General features: G+C 36.6%; 1 protein-coding gene across 3 annotated transcripts in view; it reads left to right on the plus strand.

Annotated features, from left to right (window-relative positions):
• Positions 1-23539, plus strand: part of enkd1 (enkurin domain containing 1) — a 31187-nt gene that overhangs the window by 2341 nt on the left and 5307 nt on the right. The window contains exons 1-8 of one of the 3 annotated variants that reach the window (XM_039768176.1): positions 581-669; positions 3231-3334; positions 8728-8949; positions 9592-9764; positions 18550-18582; positions 18932-19084; positions 22308-22477; positions 22674-22810. In XM_039768176.1, coding sequence (XP_039624110.1) covers positions 3250-3334; positions 8728-8949; positions 9592-9764; positions 18550-18582; positions 18932-19084; positions 22308-22477; positions 22674-22810 — 973 coding nt within the window. In that variant the 5' untranslated portion in view covers positions 581-669; positions 3231-3249. Of the gene's footprint in view, positions 1-580; positions 670-3230; positions 3335-8727; positions 8950-9591; positions 9765-18549; positions 18583-18931; positions 19085-22307; positions 22478-22673; positions 22811-23539 lie in introns of those variants that run through there. The other 2 variants (XM_039768175.1, XM_039768177.1) reach the window with 2 other exon arrangements.

Raw genomic sequence — 23539 nt, forward strand, 5'->3', positions numbered from 1 at the left:
GGTTATTAGATTTCTTTAATAACCAGTTAGAATTAAAGATGACTAATGAAGGATAAGCTAAGGGAGTTGAACATTAGGACACTATAGGAATGGCTGCTGAAAAATGGGCCTTTGCAGTCATATGTGAATAATAAAGTAAAAACCAGTCATTTGATGCACTAATAGCGATTAGAAACACTAGGAATGTCTTGGCTATATTATTAAATTAATTTAAGGTATCGACTTCCATCAAGAAATGAAAATTTCTTGGTGTGTCAAAACTTTTAATTGGTAAGGGAATCTTATTGTGCCGAGTAAATAAGGACTGAAAATTTTTGTTCATTTCTCAACACGATGATTGGAGAGAAACATAATCCCTTATTTAAAGATAGGCTACTCCAAGATGGAGTATTACCACTCTGTATCTACAGAGTTTATGCAGTCTTTCCATGGGCTTTCCTCCCACGATCTAAAGATGCTATGTGACTTGAGTGATTTCAGAAAGGAGAGTCAGAGGGCTAGAATAGGGTATCTGATTAAACATTGACGTTCATTAACAAGGAAACTGAAATTCACAAAATTATTTTGCTAAAAAACTTGCACCATGGCTCTCCAGGTGGAGGACTGTCCGTCCATGGTGTACAATTTACATGTTATAACAACAGCTTTTGTCTGGGCATTCTGCATTTGGTGAGTCTGAAATTGTTTTACTGTGGTAGTGTATAGCCCTGCAATCGTGACATATTGTGATCTGAAGAGACTAACGCTAATCCTTGTTGCTTTTACTATGACCTGTCTTTGCCACACTTATTATACTTACCCACAGGCAGTTTGAAAACCTGAGGTTAACCTTTCCTTGCCACCATAGCTCATGTCAGTACCTCCTGCGGCAAATCAGAATACAAAGAAAAGTTCTAGAAAGAACTTCAACGGTTCAAAGATCAGATTGACACATAAATGTGAACATTTGATTTTTGAATGTAAAACTACAGCTTGGGTCAGTAGAGGCTGACATTATAATATCTAGATGAAGATTTAAAAGTTAAATTAAAGGTTGTCATAGACCTCTTACAATGGCTCCCCGTAGTACAATGTCATGCCAGTTTGCTCCCAACAAAAATATGTTACTTTTTCAAATCAGAGAGAATTGAGTGATAACCAGTAAAATGTTGTAACATTGCCACTTGCGCCTTCTAAGAAGATGACTAAATTCTTGGCAGTTTTTAGAATCTAAACATAACATTCTTAACAGAATTCACTTGAGGATTGTGGAAGCCAGAATCTATCCTGATAGAACTAAGCCCAGTGCAGGAAACGGCCTTGGCTATCTGAAGGCCCGCTTATGTACGTACTCATGCTCACAAAGGGAATGCACCCTATGCAATCATTTTTTTTCCTTTTGTATGGGCTTTTGAATAACTTAACAACTTTAACTTTAAAGTAGCATGTTAATTAACATCTTATTTTATATAATTTTCACTCCTAGGAAATCATGTGAAGTCAGATTGTGGTATACAGTGCATCCGGAAAGTATTTACAGCGCATCACTTTTTCCACATTTTGTTATTTTGTTGTCCTGAAGCCACTCCTTTGATATCTTGGCTGTGTGCTTAGGGTCGTTGTCCTGCTGAAAGATGAACCGTCGCCCCAGTCTGAGGTCAAGAGCGCTCTGGAGCAGGTTTTCATCCAGGATGTCTCTGTACATTGTTGCAGTCATCTTTCCCTTTATCCTGACTAGTCTCCCAGTTCCTGCCACTGAAAAACATCCCCACAGCATGATGCTGCCATCACCACGCTTCACTGTAGGGATGGTATTGGCCTGGTGATGAGCGGTGCCTGGTTTCCTCCAAATGTGACGCCTGGCATTCGCACCAAAGAGTTCAATCTTTGTCTCCTCAGAACAGAGAATTTTGTTTCTCATGGTCTGAGAGTCCTTCAGGTGCCTTTTGGCAAACTCCAGGTGGGCTGCCATGTGCCGTTTACTAAGGAGTGGCTTCCGTCTGGCCACTCTACCATACAGGCCTGATTGGTGGATTGCTGCAGAGATGGTTGCCTTTCTGGAATGTTCTCCTCTCTCCACAGAGAACCTCTGGAGCTCTGACAGAGTGACCATCGGGTTCTTGGTCACCTCCCTGACTAAGGCCCTTCTCCCCCAATTACTCAGTTTAGATGGCCGGCCAGCTGGAAGAGTCCTGGTGGTTTCGAACTTCTTCCACTTACGGATGATGGAGGCCACTGTGCTCATTGGGACCTTCAAAGCAGCAGAAATTTTTCTGTAACCTTCCCCAGATTTTTGCCTCAAGACAATCCTGCCTCGGATGTCTACAGACAATTCCTTTGACTTCATGCTTGGTTTGTGCTCTGACATGAACTGTCAACTGGGGACCTTCTATAGACAGGTGTGTGCCTTTCTAAATCATGTCCAATCAACTGAATTTACCACAGGTGGACTCCAATTAAGCTGCAGAAACATCTCAAGGATGATCAGGGGAAACAGGATGCACCTGAGCTCAATTTGGAGCTTCATGGCAAAGGCTGTGAATACTTATGTACATGTGATTTCTCAATTTTTTTATTTTTAATAAATTCGAAAAAATCTGAAGTAAACTTTTTTCACATTGTCATTATGGGGTGTTGTGTGTAGAATTCTGAGGAAAAAAATGAATTTAATCCATTTTGGAATAATGCTGTAACATAAGAAAATGTGGAAAAGTGATGCGCTGTGAATACTTTCCGGATGCACTGTACATATGTTGTTACATTACATGCTGAGGAAAGAAAAATGTAGTTTATGTGCACATATTTAGCTGATGCTTTTATCCAAAAATGACACACAAAGACATAAAGTACTACTGTATTCAGCTGGCACGCGTAAGTGATGAAGAGCATTTAAAGTGCTATCTACGAGTTCACACTATTGTTTCAGAAAGCATTAGCTTAGAATCAACTTTACATTTTTACTTTGTTTGTTTTTTTAATTTCCATCTATTTTTATGTTGTGCTTTCTATCCTAAGCTGACTCATAGAACTATATTGTATATCTTAAAAGTATTACAGTATCAACATTGGTGTTACTAGAAATGTGGATACATTGTATCTAAGATATAAATATGTAGATACAGTATTTACGTTTTATTTCAGATAAATATGTTGATACATTGTGCTATCTAATAATATCAGGATTGTATATAATGGAGAAATGTATACTTTAATCTGTAACTAAAGTGAGTAAAATTAATATTTATCTACAGATATTGTAGAAGATATAAAATGTCAGAAGGTCTATCAAAAATATGTGGCCCAATACCTCCCGATCCAACACTGTTTCCTGACTGTTATAAGCGCCCTATGTCTGGTAAGAGTTTAGTTTTTCTTTTTCTCTTTAAATATTGTAGCAGTTGTTATCAGGATTATATGTATATTACCAATATAATTTTAAAAATGAATATTGTTATTGTGAAATAAGACCTTTGGTGCTTTAATGTATTTCAAAATGTTATTTTCGTTAAGAAGGCAAGTTTAGAGGGATATGTTATGGTCAGGAGGATATTGAATTAATTACCCAATTATTAACTAGGCACCGGGCTAGCCATACAAATAGTTGAGGACAAGAACGGGAGTTTTTTGATGTAATCAATGACTGTTTTTAATGCCATTTTTGAAACCACTGTTTTTGGGTTGTTTCGGGTGAGGTTTGGGAGAGAGGAGGGAGGAAACCCTGTACAGTATAGATTTTGTGCTCTGAACCAATCAGGATTGAATTTGGGGTATAGATGTGATTGAACCAATAGGATTCAGCTACCATAATAGAATGCATTAGAGTATTTTGGCAGAGTGCATATTCAAAAACAAAAAATGATTTAATTTTAGTAGAGCAAATTCTGAGCTTTTGTGGCAAAGCCTAAATAAGCTAAATGGGGATAAGCCTATAATGACTGAGGTGATGTCGGGCAGGTTTAAAACTGTTTCACATATGATATAAAATGTGGAAGCAAAAAAAGAAACCCCTGTGGTGGATGAATAAAGAGATTAAAAAAACAAAGTTACAAAAAAAACCCAGCAGTGTAAGAACAATAACTCCAGCTGTAGGGCATTTGTGAGCACAAAAGCAGACATTATGAAGGATATTAGGAAAGCTAAAAGCAAATTGTAGTGTAATATTGCAGAAAAGTTGAAAGAAGATCAAAGAGATTATTTTAATATTTTAGAAATAAAAAAAAGGTCAAGCAGGAGATTAAGAGTAGGAATGGTGCAGGTTTCATATATAGACTGTGAAATAGCAAATGCTTTGAACTTACATTTTACTTAAGTTTATTTGTGTAAAGAAGTTGATATCTCCCAAAAAGTAACAAGGGCTACTAATAAGGTCTTTAATGATTTAGACCACGGGTGGGTAGATTCAGTCCTGGAGGGCCGCAGTGGTTGCAGGTTTTTGTTCCAACCCAGTTGCTTAATTAAAAACCACTCCTTGTCAATTATTTAATTTCATGGCTTACTAGTGCTTTAACTATGCTTATGTCAAGTCATTCTCATATCCTAGATGTTTTTCCTTTCTAGGGATATCATCTAAATCATTTGAAATCTAAAACAGACAAATTATTCTCAGTGCTTCACTTTTTTCTCTTCACTTTCCTTCCAAGTATTTAATTAAACCCAATAGTGCCTGATAAATACACACAGGGGTAAATGGCAACAAGCTAAATGGAGCAATGCTGGTTTATTTTGTCATTTGCATCTTATTGCTAATAAGGAGCAAATAAAAACCAAAACTTCAGCTGTTTATAAGACTAAAATAAGTAATAAGGGTTCAAAATCGCAACGAGCGAGACAACTAAAGTGAAGCAGAAGTCTTACTTGAGCAATAAGTGCTTCTTATTAGGCCATTGGGTTGGAACAAAAACCTTCAGCCACAGCGACCTTCCAGGACTGAATCTGCCCACCCCTGATTTAGACATTGTAGAGAAGTATCAAAGGCTAACAAATCGTCAGGACCAGGTAAAATTTATTCTTCAGTGCTTAAGATTTTGGTGAGTATATGTATAAATTATTGATGCACATTTTTGAAAATCTCCACATACAGTGATCCCTCGGTATATCGCGCTTCGACTTTCGTGGCTTCACTCCATCGCAGATTTTAAATGTAAGCATATCTAAATATATATCACGGATTTTTCGCTGGTTTGCGGATTTCTGTGAACACTGGATCTTTTAATTTATGGTACATGCTTCCTCAGTTTGTTTGCCCAGTTGATTTCGTACAAGGGACGCTATTGGCGGATGGCTTAGAGGCTACCCAATCAGAGCATGTATTACATATTAACTAAAACTCCTCAATGATATACGATATGCTTCTCGCGCAGTGCTTGATTGTTTGCTTTTATCTCGCTCTCTCTCTCTCTGACATTCTCTGCTCCTGACACGCATTCCTTTGAAGAGAAAATATATTTGCATTCTTTTAATTGTGAGAAAGAACTGTCATCTCTGTCTTGTCATGGAGCACAGTTTAAACTTTTGACTAAAGGGTGTTATTTCATGTCTAGAGGGCTCTAATAATGTTAACAGATTGGGAGAGTTTATAAGGGCTTAAAATATATAAAAATAACCATACAAACATATGGTTTCTACTTCGCGGATTTTCATCTATAGAGGGGGGTTCTGGAATGCAACCCCCGTGATCGAGGAGGGATTATTGTACTGGGAAAATTCCCAAAGACTGCAGGCTAGCCAATACTGTCCCACTGTATAAAAAGGGTGGTCAAGTTGGTCTGAGCAACTGTAGGCCAGTAAGCTTAATATGCATCAGAGGTTAATTAATGTAAGCAATTTTAAAGGAAAGACTGAGCAGCACATATCGGGAATAGGTATACAATATTAGCAAATACTCAGCATGGTTTCAAATGGGAAAGTTGTTTCATTAATATATTGGAATTCAAGGATGCAATTAAAGTATTTGATAAAATTATATATCATTATTTATCTTGATTTTAGAAGGCTTTTGAGAACGTACCATATGAAAGGTTAGTGATCAAACTAAAAGAAGTGAGAATTCAAGGCACAGTGTGTAGATGGGTAAAAAAAATTGTCTCAAACACACAAACAAAAAGGGTTATGGTGAGGGAAACTTTTTTTAGGCAAGTATTAAAAGCAACCCTTGTGGGTCAGTGCTTTAAATACACATAAGTAATTTTAGAGAATATAATGAACAAAATGGTTAAGTTTGTAGAATTTACCAAACCAGGTGGAGGAACAAACAATATACAGGTGCCGGTCATAAAATTAGAATATCATGACAAAGTTGATTTATTTCAGTAATTCCATTCAAAAAGTGAAACTTGTATATTAGATTCATTCATTACACACAGACTGATGTATTTCAAATGTTTATTTCTTTTAATTTTGATGATTATAACTGACAACTAATGAAAGTCCCAAATTCAGTATCTCGGAAAATTAGAATATTGTGAAAAGGTTCAATATTGAAGACACCTGGTGCCACACTCTAATCAGCTAATTAACTCAAAACACCTGCAAAAGCCTTTAAATGGTCTCTCAGTCTAGTTCTGTAGGCTACACAATCATGGGGAAGACTGCTGACTTGACAGTTGTCCAAAAGACGACCATTGACACCTTGCACAAGGAGGGCAAGACACAAAAGGTCATTGCTAAAGAGGCTGGCTGTTCACAGAGCTCTGTGTCCAAGCACATTAGAGAGGCGAAGGGAAGAACAAGATGTGGTAGAAAAAAGTGTACAAGCAATTGGGATAACCGCAGCCTGGAGAGGATTGTGAAACAAAACCCATTCAAAACTTTGGGGGAGATTCACAAAGAGTGGACTGCAGCTGGAATCAGTGCTTCAAGAACCACCATGCACAGACGTATGCAAGACATGAGTTTCAGCTGTCGCATTCCTTGTGTCAAGCCACTCTTGAACAAGAGACAGCGTCAGAAGCGTCTCGACTGGACTGCTGCTGTGTGGTCCAAAGTTTTGTTCTCTGATGAAAGTAAATTTTGCATTTCCTTTGGAAATCAAGGTCCCAGAGTCTGGAGGAAGAGAGGAGAGGCACAGAATCCACGTTGCTTGAGGTCCAGTGTAAAGTTTCCACAGTCAGTGATGGTTTGCGGTTCCATGTCATCTGCTGGTGTTGGTCCATTGTGTTTTCTGAGGTCCAAGGTCAACGCAGCCGTCTACCAGGAAGTTTTAGAGTACTTCATACTTCCTGCTGCTGATGACCTTAATGGAGATGCAGATTTCATTTTCCAACAGGACCTGGCACCTGCACAAAGTGCCAAAACTACCAGTACCTGGTTTAAGGACCATGGTATCCCTGTTCTTGATTGGCCAGCAAACTCGCCTGACCTTAACCCCATAGAAAATCTATAGGGTATTGTGAAGAGGAAGATGCAATACGCCAGACCCAACAATTCAGAAGAGCTGAAGGCCACTATCAGAGCAACATGGGCTCTCATAACACCTGAGCAGTGCCACAGACTGATCGACTCCATGCCACGCCGCATTGCTGCAGTAATCCAGGCCAAAGGAGCCCCAACTAAATATTAAGTGCTGTACATGCTCATACTTTTCATGTTCATACCTTTCAGTTGGCCAACATTTCTAAAAATTCTTTTTTTGCATTGGTATTAATTGATATTCTAATTTTCTGAGATACTGAATTTGGGACTTTCATTAGCTGTCAGTTATAATCATCAAAATTAAAAGAAATAAACATTTGAAATACATCAGTCTGTGTGTAATGAATGAATCTAATATACATGTTTCACTTTTTGAATGGAATTACTGAAATAAATCAACTTTGTCATGATATTCTAATTTTATGACCGGCACCTGTATCCTGTAGAATCAGCTAAACTATTACAGAGGGACTTGGACAGCATACAGTCTTAGGCGGATTTTTGGCAGATTAAGTGTAAGATAAGTAAATGTAAGATCTTGTAGATAGAAAGTAGAAAAATTAGGTTTAAATACACAGTGAGAGATCTGAAACTTAAAAGTACAATTTATGAGAAGGATCTAGGAGTCATAGTGGAGTTCTCTCTATCTTGTGTATATCAAGGTGACATACAGAAGTGATCAGGAATCCTAACAGGATGTGAGGTTATACTTAATGATGTGTACAATACTAAGTCATGGAACTTATACCTAAGTTATGTAATGTAATACCTCACCTGGAGCACTGTGTACTGTTTTGGTCTCCATATTAAAAAAAAAAAAAAAGTGGAATTCTAGAAAAACTCCAGAGGAAGAACAACTAGGCTGATTCAGGAATGAGAGGTATGAGCTGTGAGAATATAACAAAGATGAACCTTTTCAGTTTAAGCAAACAGAGATTAAGATGTGACCTGACTGAAGTGTTAAAATTATGAAGGGAATAACTACAGTGGATCCCAGTTATTACTTTAAAACAAATTCTTCAACAAGAACACAGGGCAGATTTCACACAAATGTTTGAAAGATTCTCTTCACACATAGACACACTGAATCAATTACCTTAGTATTGTAGTGGAGAGTAGGCTTTTATGGACACTCAAATCTTAGCTTGATGTAATTTTAGAGTCTAGTTAAATAAGATGTTGGAGCTTGCTAGGCTTAATGGCCTGTCCTCGTCACAATTGTCTTAGTGTTTTTTCTTATCATAAGTCACAATTCTGCACAAAACAACTAATTTGCCTGTACTACCATTTTAACTGAAATTAAAAAAAATGAAACTGGTGTTTTTGCTTCTATAACAGCACGAGGAAGATTGGAAGGCAATGATCTTAAACTGGATTTTCTTTCTGGACCTCTGGCACCTGATCCCACATTATACCCAACTTGCTATAGTGCACGACCTGCACCTGTACCACGTGTTCGCCCTAATGCCACTGACATCCTGGAGAGAAGCAAGAAAGGGAGTGTTGGCAATCTTTTGCAGCTGGAAGGAGTTGCTTTACACATAGATACCCACTCAAGAAGTATATCTATTTATTTTTTTGTTACTCATTCTTAATTCATATCAAATTTTTATTTTTTTGTGTTTTTTTTTATTATTAATAAGCTGTTTTCAATTTCTCCTTTTCAAAAGTAGTTATTTTTTACTGGGTCTTTGAACTCAAGTTTAAAGTAAACTATGTGCAATTTACTACATGTGAAACTGGTTCCTTCTTTTAAATGCATTTCTTCCCGAAAATTTCTTTGTCTAGAGATTAAGTAAATGGATTCACTTTTTCTGACAGGGTGAAATGCAAACACTTGTGTGCAGACTATTTCTGCTTTAAAATACAGGTCTTTGATTTCCTGTCTTGTTGCATTGATTTTACATTCACAAGAAAAATACAAGATAGAAATGTTTATAGATTATGCTGTAATGATTTTTCTAATTCATCAATATCCAGCCTAGACTGTAGAAGTGTATAAATCACTGCTTATTACTCTATGGCTACAGCAACAAGGTTAACATTTTTTCCCTAACATCCATCAGGTTTCAGGGTACAAGTTAGAATTCAATCTGTCTTAATTTACACACTCATAATGAAGTAGCCTCTCTCTTGTTTCACTTTAAGATTGATTAATTATAGTACCTAATTAGAAATTAAAGTACTGGTAATATTTTTCAGAAAAAGATGCAAAAAATCATGAAAAGGAAAATGTACGAAGGATGCGAGAAATCCAGCGACGCTGCAGAGAGAAGGAGATGGAGAAAGAAGAGACTGGCCCAAAACCAGTAAAAGCACTCTGGAAATCACAGAAGTATGAGGCTGTACAATCCAAAGTCATGGCCCAGCTGCAGGTAATATTAGTAGAAGCCACTAATAACAATTTCATGGCTTTCATTTTTTCTGCATAAAGTTGTTACAGTCCTCACTACTAGAGAGACTGAAATTTACAACATTTGTGCTATATCAGTACAAAAACATGAAAAAATGAAACTATGTTCCTTGGTAATTTCTGTAGTTTGTTACTTAGGTCAAAGTTTGCATATTTTTGCAAGCAATTTAGATTTGAGATCACTGATTATGACTATTTCTTTCTGCATATGCTGTATATGAAGTGTGCTGCACAACAGGTTCTATTACTCTAAAATATTTACCGCATACTCACGTATAAGTCGGGTCTTGAAACCTGAAAAATCAATCATAAAATCAGACCCCGACTTGTACTCCTGTTCAAAAATGCAACGCTTAATTTTTTCTCGCATCATTTTCTAAGATGCATCCAATTTTGTTGCAGCAGAGCAGTTACCAATTTCTTTCTCTACTTCAACGATATTTAATTTAAAACCAGCTTCATATTTTATACTGATCGAACACTCCATCATAGATAAGGGATGCTCTTACGATAAAGGTGTATGAGTGTGTGAGATACTAAAAAAAATGTTGCTTCAGAAAAGTTTGGGTATTGCCCTGTCGTCATGTAGGCACAATAGAGAGAGGGAGAGGTTAGGAGCACGCGATGATACAGCACATTGCCGCACCCACATAGAAATAAAAGGCCGTATGCTCCGTGGTTACTCTGAGGTGGGCGTTAGCATATCATAATTCCTTGTACCAATAGTGTGAGTTTTCCACATTTGAGTTATATGGCCGACATTATAGAATACCAGAAATTATACTGTAAAATCAAGTTCTGACCTATCTGCAGGAGAACTTATCTGCCAGTATATAGGGTAAGTATTTTTATTTGAATATAGTATTTATCTTCTAGAGCAAGGATGCTCAATTCTGGTTAGAGAGGGCTACACTTGCTACTGCTTTTCACATTAACCGATCTCTTCATCAGACGTAGGTTTGTGTCTTTTGTTGACTTCTGGGTTAAATTAACTTTTTGTTTAATAGTTTCAGCATTGTGTTTTACATTTCATTTATGTAGTCTGTAGAAAGCAGATTTATTTCACTGAACTAATACTAGTGTAAATTAGACTTATTAGACTCATTTTTTCTACAGTTGGTTTGTTTGTTGTTTTTTTTTTGTCACAGTTGTGTATCTTCATTGAACATTACCAGACTTAAAAACTACCTTTGCAAAAATGTTCTAGATCATTGTTCGTTCTATCACAGATTGGTATGGCACTTTAAAGGACATAAAACAAACAAAGAGAACAGTGTGCATCACACAATGTCTGCTGTAGAGCCTGGATTCATGGTCCTACATCACCCTTTCTCTCTTTCTGGTAAACGAAGTAGGTCTATCAGGAACTGAACTGTCTCATTTTTTTAGCAGCAGCAAGTTGTGCGATGTATTAAGTAAGCATTTTTACATTGGAGTATGGTAGCTAGATGATCTGTATATCCTGAGACAATCCTGTATGTCAGTGTTCTTGGTTATTTTAAAAAAAATGCATCTAATTTCTTATTCTGAGGATGGCATTGTGACACAGTGTGTTACGGTGCCATCATGTGAACCCAGCATTTGTGTTCAGATCTCTCTCCTGGTTGTTGTCCATGTGGAATTTGCACATTCTCCCTGTGTCCTTGTGGGTTTTCTGCTGGCTATTCTTTTTTGTCCCATATTCTGAAATAGGGACAGTTAAGATTAATTGGTAACTCCAAAATTACTGAGTGAGTGATGGATAATTGCTGTATCCAGTACTGCTTATTACCTTAAGCCTAGTGCAACTGGGATATGCTCTGGCACTCTCCTTTGAAAATGAATAGGACTAAACAAGTTTGAGAATGTAATTTTAAAGTCTCACTCCAATAACTCATGAAAACATTACAATGAGGACATGCAGCACATTACTCCTCACTAGCTATACATTTATGCACTGTGTTTAATCACTGAACACATCAGTTGTATCCAAAAGAGACGGGATATTATCAGTCAGATTTTCAGTTTCTAAGGTCATGGGTGCTTCAGTCTCTTCAAGTGAAAGGTACAGTCCTCCGGCAGAGAATGGCCAGCCCAATATTTTCAGCTAAGAATTAACATTTTCCAATTTTGCTTTTGTGATAGGATAGCTGACAGTAGCATTGCATAGTATTTATTTTGAGTTTGTGAAGAGTGGTTATCAACTTGTTGGGTACATTTCTTCCTCTACAGTGCAGTAATATCGTGGCCTGTATGGTCTGAGTGGCAGTGAAAGCAGAGTTAACGTAGATGAAAGATACTAGAACATATTCTTATTCTGGCATTCAAGTAGTGTTCTGAATATATGAAAAAATGTAATCAAAACTGAGCACCAATTCACAGCTATACCACACCCACATTTCAAGGTCAATATTGTCAATCCTATCTTAGAATTGCCCACAGTAATCCGATTAACATGGCTGAGTATCCATGACACACAAAGTGTAGAAACGAGTCAGCATGAAGTTAATTAAACTAGCATTCGATTAAAATAAATAAATTATTAAAAAACAAGTCACCTAATCAATAGATCAAATTCAGTAAAAAGCTCTAGTCATTGTGACTCTCCAGGGCCAGAATTGTGCTCCTTTGCTCTAAACGCTAACCTTTGTTATAATAAAAACTTACCTTGAAAAAGTCATCCTGATTTTTTTTTTTTTTAGACAATTGTTTTGATTAAATTTGTTAGTTTAGAGTTGATATTAAATATGATGGTTATTTAACATATATGCTTGTATGTTACTTGATTAGAAAACCTGTTTTTTGGCTTCCCCTTTAACCATCTATGTAAAGCATGCACAAGTTCATTTTGAATTCTCGACCTCCTCCTCCAGGCAGGTTGCTATTGATGGCAGAGCCAAACATTAACAATTGCAACAGACTACATCCATGCATGTTATCATAATATGTAATTTGGTTATTTTTATGACAGTACAGATTTTTCTTTCTAAAAATGATAGTGAAGTTCAAGAGCAGATTTAGCACTATACAGTTGTGTGACAAAACAATGTGAACACACCAAGCTTTGATCTTATTTGTGCAGTATTTTTAGATAAACGTGATGTAACTTGGAAAAAAATAATAAAAATGTAACTTTGCAATAATTCAGCAAAAAAATAAACAGATATACATTTCCATCTGTGGAAACAATAAGAGCACCCTTGGTTTTAATATCTGCTATTGCTCTCTTTGGCAGAAACAACCTCAGTTAGGCATTTCCTGCAACTGTTTAGCAGTCTCTGTCATCGACTGGGAGAAAGTTTTTCCCGTTCCTCTGTAAAGAATTCTTTCAGCTGTGCAATGTTTAAATGGTGTCTTGCATGCACATAAATTCAATCATCTATTCATTTAACGCCGCTTATCCAGGTATGTGTCACAGGGACAGCAGTCTGACCAACGATGCCCAGTACACCTGAGCCAGTGAGATATCTTTCATCGTCAATTTATTGGGCACATTGGTGGTGTAAATAAAAATTGTCAAGTGGCTCCAAACATTTGCAGAAATTTCCTGAATGGAAAGAGTGCAGGTATATTTGTAGCATTACAGTGCTTGCAAACCCATAGTGCCTATGGTTTCTTTCTCTTTACATCAGTCTTTTAGGTTACTACCTGTCCTTAACATGATCAGTCATTATGGCCACACAAGTTAAAATTATTTTTGTGATGTTGGAAAATTTGACCATTTTAAAGGGTCTCCTGAAGCTGTTCATTAGGTGGTGGAATGCACTCAGATTCATATGTTAAACAAGGAAAGTGGTTACATGGTGGTGCTCGAAGCTTCAGGGAAACCCCCAACCTTCAATTAAATGTTAGTGTATCAAGGAACTCATATGTTCCAAATGACCCCACCGCCAATTTGTATGCTAATATATATGCACTCCGACCTCCAAGTGGGAGGGAGTTCTCCGCTCTGTCATGTAAAAGTAATAATGAATTGGGAGGAGGAGCAAGAAACTGATTAAACAGAATACTGACAGAAATTTGTTACCACTTCAAGACAAATACAAATGTAATTGTTAACTTGTGTTCACAGTACAAAACTGAAATAAACGGACTACACTATGTGAAAAAGCATTGCCTTGCTTTTTTTTTTTATATAAAAGCCAGTGCCATTGTACATTGCAAGTCGCAATTCTATGGGAGCTGGAGCGTCTCTTAGTGCTCCTCAACTCTAGAATCCTCTTCGCTCTCATGTACGTCAGCTAGATTCAATAACACATTTTAAAACTAACCCACAAAAACTGGCGTACCAATTGTGAATTTTGCACTGTTAGTGCCTGTTATCTTTGCTTGTTTGCTAATTATTGCTTTTTGATTTGTCATTCTCTTGTTTTTATTTTACTAATGTTGTATAATTTTATTGTAAGGTGACCTTGAGTGCTAAGAAAGGCGCCTATTAAATGAAATGTATTATTATTATTATAATACCAATTAACACTCAATGTTAATGCATTTTTTGCAGCACGTCTTTAGCACACATGATAACAAAAAGAAAAATGTGCTATTGCCAAGTCACAATGAAAAGCAATAAAGTACAATATTATAACGCATGCCGATTCATGCCTTTTTTGTTTTTTTTTGTTCTGAAGATGGTAGAAAGAAAACAACTGAGGACACTGTGTTTGAATGAGTAAAAATAATTAGTAATTTCTAGCTTCCTATTGGTAAATATTTATTGAAATTAATTTATTGATGAGGCAGATCTAATTTGATAGTTTCATGCCAATACAGAATTTGATTTGCAGCGATTTTAAATAAACTTGGAATGAGTCACCTTTGAGTCACTGTAATAACATTAGCGTATGCCGCTATGTGTGTGGAGTTGTGACACTTTCCGTGGTACATTGGTAGAGCAGCTAATTGTTATTAATCTACACACATCTCTCAATCCATGATTTTAACCCCTAACACCCCAAAAGAAGTAACATTAATATGCACTTTTAAGACATCGCATAGCCCCTAATGCCCAAACATCACTCCACCACACTCCAAATAATATGGGCATTCCATTGGCCAGTTGAGACATATAATCTTCCAGTGCGTCTTGAGTCGGCCTCAAGGTCTCTTGCCAAATGGATATGCCCGAGAAAGAGGCATCCTAATCAGGTACCCGAATCACCTCAACTCGCTCCTTTTGATGTAAAGGAGCAGCAACTATACTTTGAAACCCTCCAGAATGTCTGCCCTCCTCGCTCTGTCTCTTAAGGCCGAGCCCAGACACCTTGTGAAAGAAGTTCACTCATGCTGCTTGTATCCGCAATTATCTATTTTGGTCACTAAACGCTGATGACCATAGGTGAGGCCCAGAGCATAGATGGACGGTAAATCAAGATCCTTGCCTTTCAGCTTAGCTCTCTCTTCCCCACAGTTGACCACAACATGGACACAGCTTCAGTCCACCTGTCAATCTCTCACTCCCTTCTTCCCTCACTCATAAGCAAGATTGCAACATACACATTAAACTCCTTTGCTTGAGGCAGCATTTTATCCCCAGTCTGGAGATAGCAATCCACCTTTTTCCCTGCTTAGAACCATGACCTCAGATTTAGAAGTGCTAATTCTCATCCCAACTTTTTCTTGCATGCATAGCCAGTTTCAAATCACCCCACAGCATCTCGATGGGATTCAAATCCTGGGTTTGACTTGACCATTCCAGAATACGTCATTTCTTTCTTTTCAGCTAATGTTACAAAAATTCTTGTTCGTTTGAGCTTCAGTCCTCTGACTGATGGTCTCACATTATTGTCCCAAAGGGCGTTTGAGAATAAAGAATTCATAGTGGATTCTATGATGATGAGTTGTCCAGGATGCAGCAAAGCAGCCACAAACTACAACATTCCCACCGGCATGCTTTAAAGTTGATTTCTGGTTCATCTAGTCAAATGTTATCTTTGGTTTTCACAAAATGTGTCTTTTGCTACTGTGGCCAAATAACCATGTTTGCATTATCTGTCCAGAACACGTTGTTTCAGAGATTCCAGTTGTTGCCTAGGTGGTCATGGGTAAACTTAAGTTTTACCCTGATGTTCTTCCTGGACAGCAAAGGTGTCCTTCTAGCACACCTTTCATGTAGATCTAATATGTGCACCCTCTTTCTATTGGTAGTGTTGTGAACTTTGAGATCATAAGTGGTAAGAGCTGCCTGTAGATCCTGAGGTGAAATTCTGGTGTTCTTTGAGACTTCTTCTAGTGCTTTGTGTTCTGCTGTCAGCATAAGCTTGCTAGAGCAGCCTTGTCTAGATAAGTTGGCAGTTGAATAGTTAGTGTCCAGTTGTCTGAAAATCATTTTAAATCCCTTATCAGACACCTAGGCACCTATGACCTTCTTTCTGCGGACCACAGAAAGCTGTCTTGAGCTAAAACATGGTGATAACACACACACTTCAACAACAACAGAGCAAGCCAACTAAATATCTGAGGTTTAAATAAGACACTGTTCTTCCAGGATCATCTGTAATATTGTTCTAATCTTTTATACCTGATCAACCCCTAATTTTAGGCAGTGGTAAATGTGGGATTGATATCCGGATGAAAGTAAGTTCCAAAATAAGTTTAAAAAATTTTAGGAGGAATTACATGGACTTTGCCACACAGACTGAAGTGCTGAACTGACATTACTGGAATTGCTTGATTTGTTTATGGTTTAACAGTTTGTCTTTATTTAACATTCTTATTGGTCAGGTTATGGTTTAAGAATTAATTTATCTTCTGTTTGACAAAGGGTTCAGTTTATACATTGATTTGTTTACTAAGTGATTTAAAGGATAACAAGGAGGCATCACTCGGCACTCACAGCATGGCCATGCATAGTAGATAGGGAAAAAATCAAACCAGGCATTAACTTTGGGTGGGAGGTCATTTTTTCTGTACATTTAAGATTGGCATAAGTTGGTGAGTAGCCCTAGATAGGATCTGTAATGAAGAATGTCACTACCTGAAGTAAAGACCACCTTAAAATGACTCTAGCTACAAGAGTCCAGTTTGTGTACTTTATGTAGTACTTGCCCTGCCTGTGCTCCTTATGGTATTTAGTTTCTTATGTTGTATTGAATAAATTGATACTTTGCCTTCACTGCTATTCTGCCTATAGTTTCTCCAGATAAAATGTTAAATAATACTATAATTTGCTGTAAATGCTCCCACACAACACAGAACTAAAGGTTAGGGTCACAGTGAAAAGAAAATAGTTTTCCATGGTAATGCATTTACACAATTTGTATTTACACAAATGTTTTAATGAAGATCAAGTCTTAAATGTGCACATATGTTAAAAATGATAAACACATTTCTTGGGGTGTACTCACTTTTTCACTTAAATGTACATCTTCTGATTCAGTACTATGATGAAACAGCTAGGACCAGCTTACTTGGAGAAAGTAGCGTATTGAGTGTTTTTGAAATTCTGAGCCTTATTACTAAACTTAAATCATAGGTCATCCATCACTGGTTGTTTATTTGTAAGTTCAGTTTATATGTGTAGATGTTAAAAATTGTTTTAATGTAAAATATATCTAAGGACAGCTGTTTTAGTTAATGGGTACCTTTCACATCCCAAAGAGTTACAGGTTAGGTTAATCAGGGACTATAAATTGTACCAGTAAGGCAAATGTGCTTGAGTGTGCCCGTAATGGACCGACTTCATTTCCAGATTTGGTTCTTGTTCTGACCTGGACAAGAGTCAGAAAATGGATAGTAGTTAAAATGAATAGTTTTTATTTAATTATATAGAAAAGCATTATTCTAATGTGCATCTGCCAAGTCCTTTACCCATGTTTTAAATTTTCCCTAGCACACCTTTTGTGTGGAGTCTGCATTTTTTTCCTGCATTCACAAAAGCTTCCTTTAGAAGTTTGAAATTAACTGACCCTTCTTTAGCATGATTTGTATACACTGACTGGTTCTGACTTAGGTCTCAGATTCCCTGACTCTATACAGCAAAAAGTAGTTTTTATAAATGATTAGATAGCTTATCCAAGAAATAACCAAAATCCGACATGACACAAGCTCCTGATTTTATTATTAATTTATATAGCTGAAGATACTGTTAGAAATCTCAACAGTACTTTAACCTAGACTGTTTCTTGTTTCTCAGCCTCAGACATGTTCTTTCAAGGTTACTCAAACAGATTAATAAAGCCATGAATTCTGTCCAAATAGTATTATGTCAGCACTCTTTTAAATGCACAACTGTCTTGAAGCTTTCTCTGCTCATCTGGTGTTTTTATTTGCCTTTCACCTAATGTCTCATGTGATGTCCAGGAGGCTAAAGGCTATGTAATTGTGATTAACCAACAAACTTTAAATGACCCACTTCCCTGAACTTGCACACTTTCAATCTTCTCCCTGGTTCTAGTTAAAGAAACCTCAGTAATTGCCCCTCTTCCTTTTGTTGGCTTCCTCCATCTGAGGTAGAGTAAGGTCTAGAATGACCATCTGCTTAGTCATACATAACATGCTTTTCCATTGTCTATTGTCTTGTTTTCCTACATCATAAAGAAGTACATGTTAGAGTCATTGGTGAATCTAAATTTCTTATTAGAGAGTGGGAATAAAAATATGGCTTGTGATTAGCATCTCAACAAGGATTGGTTGCTGTCTTCCTGTGTCTGATGCTTCTAGAACAAACTTTGGTTTCCAGAACACTATAACTAAAAACCTTGTTTTAGAAAATGAAAAGATGGGTATCTATTTCTGTGCACAGTTTTAAGTTATTTTCTCTTTTATTTCAGCAGAATCAGGCAGTTTCTGTCCCCATCAATGAGGTTAGTGCTCCTTCAAAGCTTGACTGTAATGGTAGCTTCTGAATTGTGTGGTGTAGTTTACTTTGATGCATGTGCATGCTTGTATGTTGTTTTCTGTGTATCATTATGTCCATACTGCCATTATAGTAATAATCTGTATAATCTTGAATTGATTTTTTAAGAAAACTCTTTTTTTATTATATTCCGTATAAGTAAAATGACTGTCAAAATGTAAACCTTCTGTGTAGTGCATCTTAAACAGCAACATGAACTTTTTATTTAGAATGGCAGTGTGCTTGCTCTGGTGATGGTATTGTGGGCTCCATTATAAAATCATTATAATATGTGTTCTACTTTGGTGACCATTCAGGAAACCTCGCCACCAAAAAAGCCAGATTGTCAGAATTTTCTAAGAGCGTATTCTCGCTGTGGTGCCGGAGGTCGTCCAAAAAGCTCCCAGTCTTGCAGCCTTCAGAAGTCTCAGAGTTCTGCCACATTGAAGGAAGACATTAATACATCAGGGGTAAGAGTAAATCTGTGTAAAGGGAGAAAACCTAGTTTATCTTTATTTTGCAAATAATAAAACCAAGCCCTAGGAATCAAATGACTTTGAGGTACAAGAAAAGCATATTTTAATTATGCTGATTTAGTAATATAAAGTCCAAAAGTCAGATATCTCACTATATTGTGAATACATGTAAAAACATTTTTTTTATTATGTAAGAATCGGTTGAGATGTACTTTATCATCTTTATTGTATCCCAGAGCAGTTGTAAGAATTGGATATTCAGAAGCTGAAGGTGCAAATGAAGTAGATGATGATCATTTTTAGAGGTTATAAAAATACCTAGTCTACGTTTTTCAGTCCTTAATGGAACAATCCACCAAAAAATGATAACTGTTACTGTTGTCTGTAGTGAGGGCTGAGAAAATATTTTAACCTCATGCTTTCATCAAGAACAGAGATCACAAATTTTCTGATGCATGTATTTTCAGTGGAAGCCAGCATGGAATAACAACAAAAATATAAAAATGTTTATTTAAAAATCAAGAGAGTTGTGTCGCATGATCCACATGTCAGTTATGCATTCATGTACTAACAAAGTTTAAAACACATGCATTTTTTAATGTTAAGCAAATTAATTGATTATGTTTGATTTGTATTGTATTGACCCCCCTTTTTTTTGACACCCACTGCACGCCTAGCCTACCTGGAAAGGGGTCTCTTTTTGAACTGCCTTTCCCAAGGTTTCTTCCATTTTTTTTTCCCTAAAAGGTTTTTTTTTTTTGAGTTTTTCCTTGTCTTCTTAGAGAGTCAAGGCTGGGGGCTGTCAAGTGGCAGGGCCTGTTAAAGCCCATTGTGGCACTTCTTGTGTGATTTTGGGCTATACAAAAATAAATTGTATTGTATTATGGGGGAGGGGAAATCACACTTAAAATCTCAGATTCAGGCCAAGAAGGTGTTGGGGCAAGTTGAGTTAATAATGTAAAAATATATTACATGTATTAATTTTTGTTTATTCACGGGTCTAATTATGAGCAAATTATTGTTTTTCAAAGGACTAGTTGTAAATAGAGGTGACATCTATTTCCTAAGTGGGAATGGGAATTTCGTAATTTAGTCCATTCTTGGCTCCCAGCAGCTAATAATGCATCATCTCCTATTGTTGCATCAAAGTTTCAAATTCCTACCTACAACTCTTATTTTGTTTTTGGATACAAGTGCCAGATATTCCAACATACAGAAATAGTGTTTAGTGTAGGTTGTTTTTTAAAATGGTTTTCTTTAAGGTGAATTTCAAGTTCCATCACTTAGCAAATTTTCTTTTTCTGTATTGCAAGATTTGCAGTTTTTTTTTGGTTTTGTTTGTTACCCCATTCATTAAACCTTTCAGTTACTTTGTAAATATTCTTTTCTGATTATTTACTATATTATATGCATTCGTTCCTGAGTAAATTTCAAAAATGCCGTACTATCCTTAATACTTTATCTATATTACTAAACGAAGGTTGTATATATGCACGGATGCCAGACGCACCGTTAGCGCACGCGCATTGCGCCTCAGCGCCCCAGAGTCAAACCCAGCGGCTTCCCAGAGTCAGTAGGTGGCGCCCAAACAACACAACACAACCTGTAAACTAAACTTGAGGTAAAGCGTGCACGCCAGGTTGTATGTATACACAGAGGCCACAAGCAAGCTGTACACACTATCACTGCCGCCCGAACGCGACCGCCTTCGCATACACCACCTTCGTTTAGTAATGTAGCCCTCAAAGCCCGGATTCACTGCCATGGACACTTCTTAGTACGCGAATCCGCCGCCGTCAGCAAACGACACAGCCATACAAAAACAAAAACGAGACCGCATAGATGATATAAACAATGAACGCAGGCTTCTACAACGCGCCTCTGAAATACCAGAACCAGATATGTCACAGCTCAAAAAAGAAACCGCTTTAGTACAAATATGTTTATTTAATTTGATGAAAACTTTCCCAGGATGCACCCACCCGCCATGATTTTTCTTCCCTCCACAGAAAGTGATTGCCATTCTTGGATTTGCGATTCTTTCGAGAATCGCGGGTTTGCTGGTATGACAAAACATATTGTGGATTAACAATGCGAAGTGCACTAGATTAGAGAGTAATACACTATGTTGAAATCGTAGCATCTTCATTTCTATAGGTAAGGCTCCTTACATTAGCTTCATATGTTGTGCCAAATGGCTAGTGGTTGTATGCTTAAGTGTGCTTTTGAATTTTACAGTCCAATAAACCTTATATGACTATACTCTTGCCAATATACAGTGTAATAAATAATACAAAATAACATACTTTACCGTTATCTATAGGAACACAGTTAAATCCAACCTCTCTGGTCACAGTATATCCTGATGTGGAACCTGCTTAGCTCAGGACACACTGCTCTCGTCTGTCTAGAACATATATAATTCTTGCTGTCTTAGAGAACCAAAAAAGTATTTTTAATGCATTCAGTCAGCTTACATAGTTTATTTTCACCCTCTTTCATTCTGACAAACGGTACAGGACTGTTAACACTCATACTGTTCGATTTCCAGGATGTTTCGTACTGTTAAGTGGATGAGCCTACCTATTGTAACTGTTATGTTGTACTTAATTTAAAGTGTTATATTCGGTATCTGTATTGTTTGTTCTAATCAAACTTCTTTTATCCATATACAGTTATTCATACTACAATATGTAGTGAAATACTTAGTAGCTGAACTCCAAGACTGCATTAGAAAAATATGATAGTAAATAGTCTTTAACTCAATAAATATCAACATGTACAATGACTAGCTTATATTAATATATAAAATATATAAAAAATAACTTAAGGGAGAATTAACAATAGAACATCATGTAACTATAGGCACTATCCTTTTTTTCTTTTTCTTCTGTCAATGCCATATAGACGCCATCCAGGTATTATGTTGTCACACATGCAACTAAACTTGAACAATCTGGACTCAAGGTGTAAAAGTAGTACTCTAGTGGTCCATTGTGTGCTCACTTTATCCTAATTTCTGACTAAATGTAAAGTCCATCTTGCTTCTGTGAGCCCCGTATTTGATGGATATATATTTTTAATGGATATTATGGTTTTTCGATTTTTAGTTTTTTGTGAGATGGCTTACTTGTTGTTACATTTGAGTTTTAATAATGGAACATTATTATTCTTTGTACAGCAGTGTTGTGATATTTGACTTTTTCTTATATTGCAGATTCAAGTCAGAGGATCACTTGTTGACTTTGTGAGTCATAATGCTAGGAATGCTAAATCAGCAACACTTCGTCGATCAAAGTCTCTACAGTTGTTATCTGATGTTGTAGAAAAGAAGAAGGTGGAACAGGAGGAGTACAATACCAAACAGAAAGGACGGATTCCCCAGTAGTAAGGGAACTGATTAGTTGTGTAGACTTGAAAGAAAATAGTTAATTGATTAAAAAGTTTTGTTCTATTTAATGCATAATCCTTTAAATATTATAGAAAAAATAGTATATTTGTAAAAAGCCTGACGTTCAGTCCATCAAACTACTATTATCTCCTCATGCATTTTTTTCCCCTTCCTCTTCATACAATGCTGCAGCTTACAAGAACGCAAGGATCAGTGGCAACGTGAGAGAGAAGAGCGGAAGAAAAATCAACCTGATCCATCAATGCCACCTGGTCACAGCATGATGCCTGAGAAAGAAAGGCAAGAAACCCTCCACTCGCTGAAAGAAAGTAAGGTTAAGAATTCTTCATTATCTTTGCTATTCTTCTGTTTTAATTTTAATATGTATTTATTGCTACTGGTTAAAATGAAGATAATAAAGTCAGAAAGTAGAATATTTTTGGTTTAGTATTCACTGTGAATATAGTGCATGTGTACTGATTGCTAATAAGTGAAATGTTGTATTCTTTGTTAAAAATATTTTAAAGGTGGCATTTTTGGCTTGTTTTTTAAGGAAAACTGTAGTGTGTTGTAGACATCTAATGTTGTATCCTTGCTATTACTGTAGAGCAGTGATTCTTAACCTTCAAGTCACTGACCCCTTTAAGAGTCTGATGATAGCTGTGGGACCCCCTTTCCAAGAAATATTCACACAAACACAACTTTGCCTGCAATGAATAAATTGTGCTTTATTTATCGAGATTTGATTGTCTCATACATATGACATACACAAAGTATCACTAAACTTTAAAGTAAACAATCTAAAAAAAACACTCATTTTATGCAAAAAGTAATGGTCACTCATTATAATTATGAAATACAATCCTCTTGTGCAAATTAAAACAAATCTATGTTTTGTGCTACCATTATTATTACTACTACTACATTTTCTACATCTACTCCCTCATTATTTACTTTATTTCAATGAGAAGACTGTTCTTGTTTGCCTTGAGTAAGAATATGAAACTGTGGAGAGGTCTTCGACAAGGTGACACACATATCATCTTTGACATCCAATC

Source organism: Polypterus senegalus, chromosome 11 (assembly GCF_016835505.1).
Source record: "Polypterus senegalus isolate Bchr_013 chromosome 11, ASM1683550v1, whole genome shotgun sequence".
In the NCBI taxonomy this organism is placed as follows: Eukaryota; Metazoa; Chordata; class Cladistia; order Polypteriformes; family Polypteridae; genus Polypterus; species Polypterus senegalus.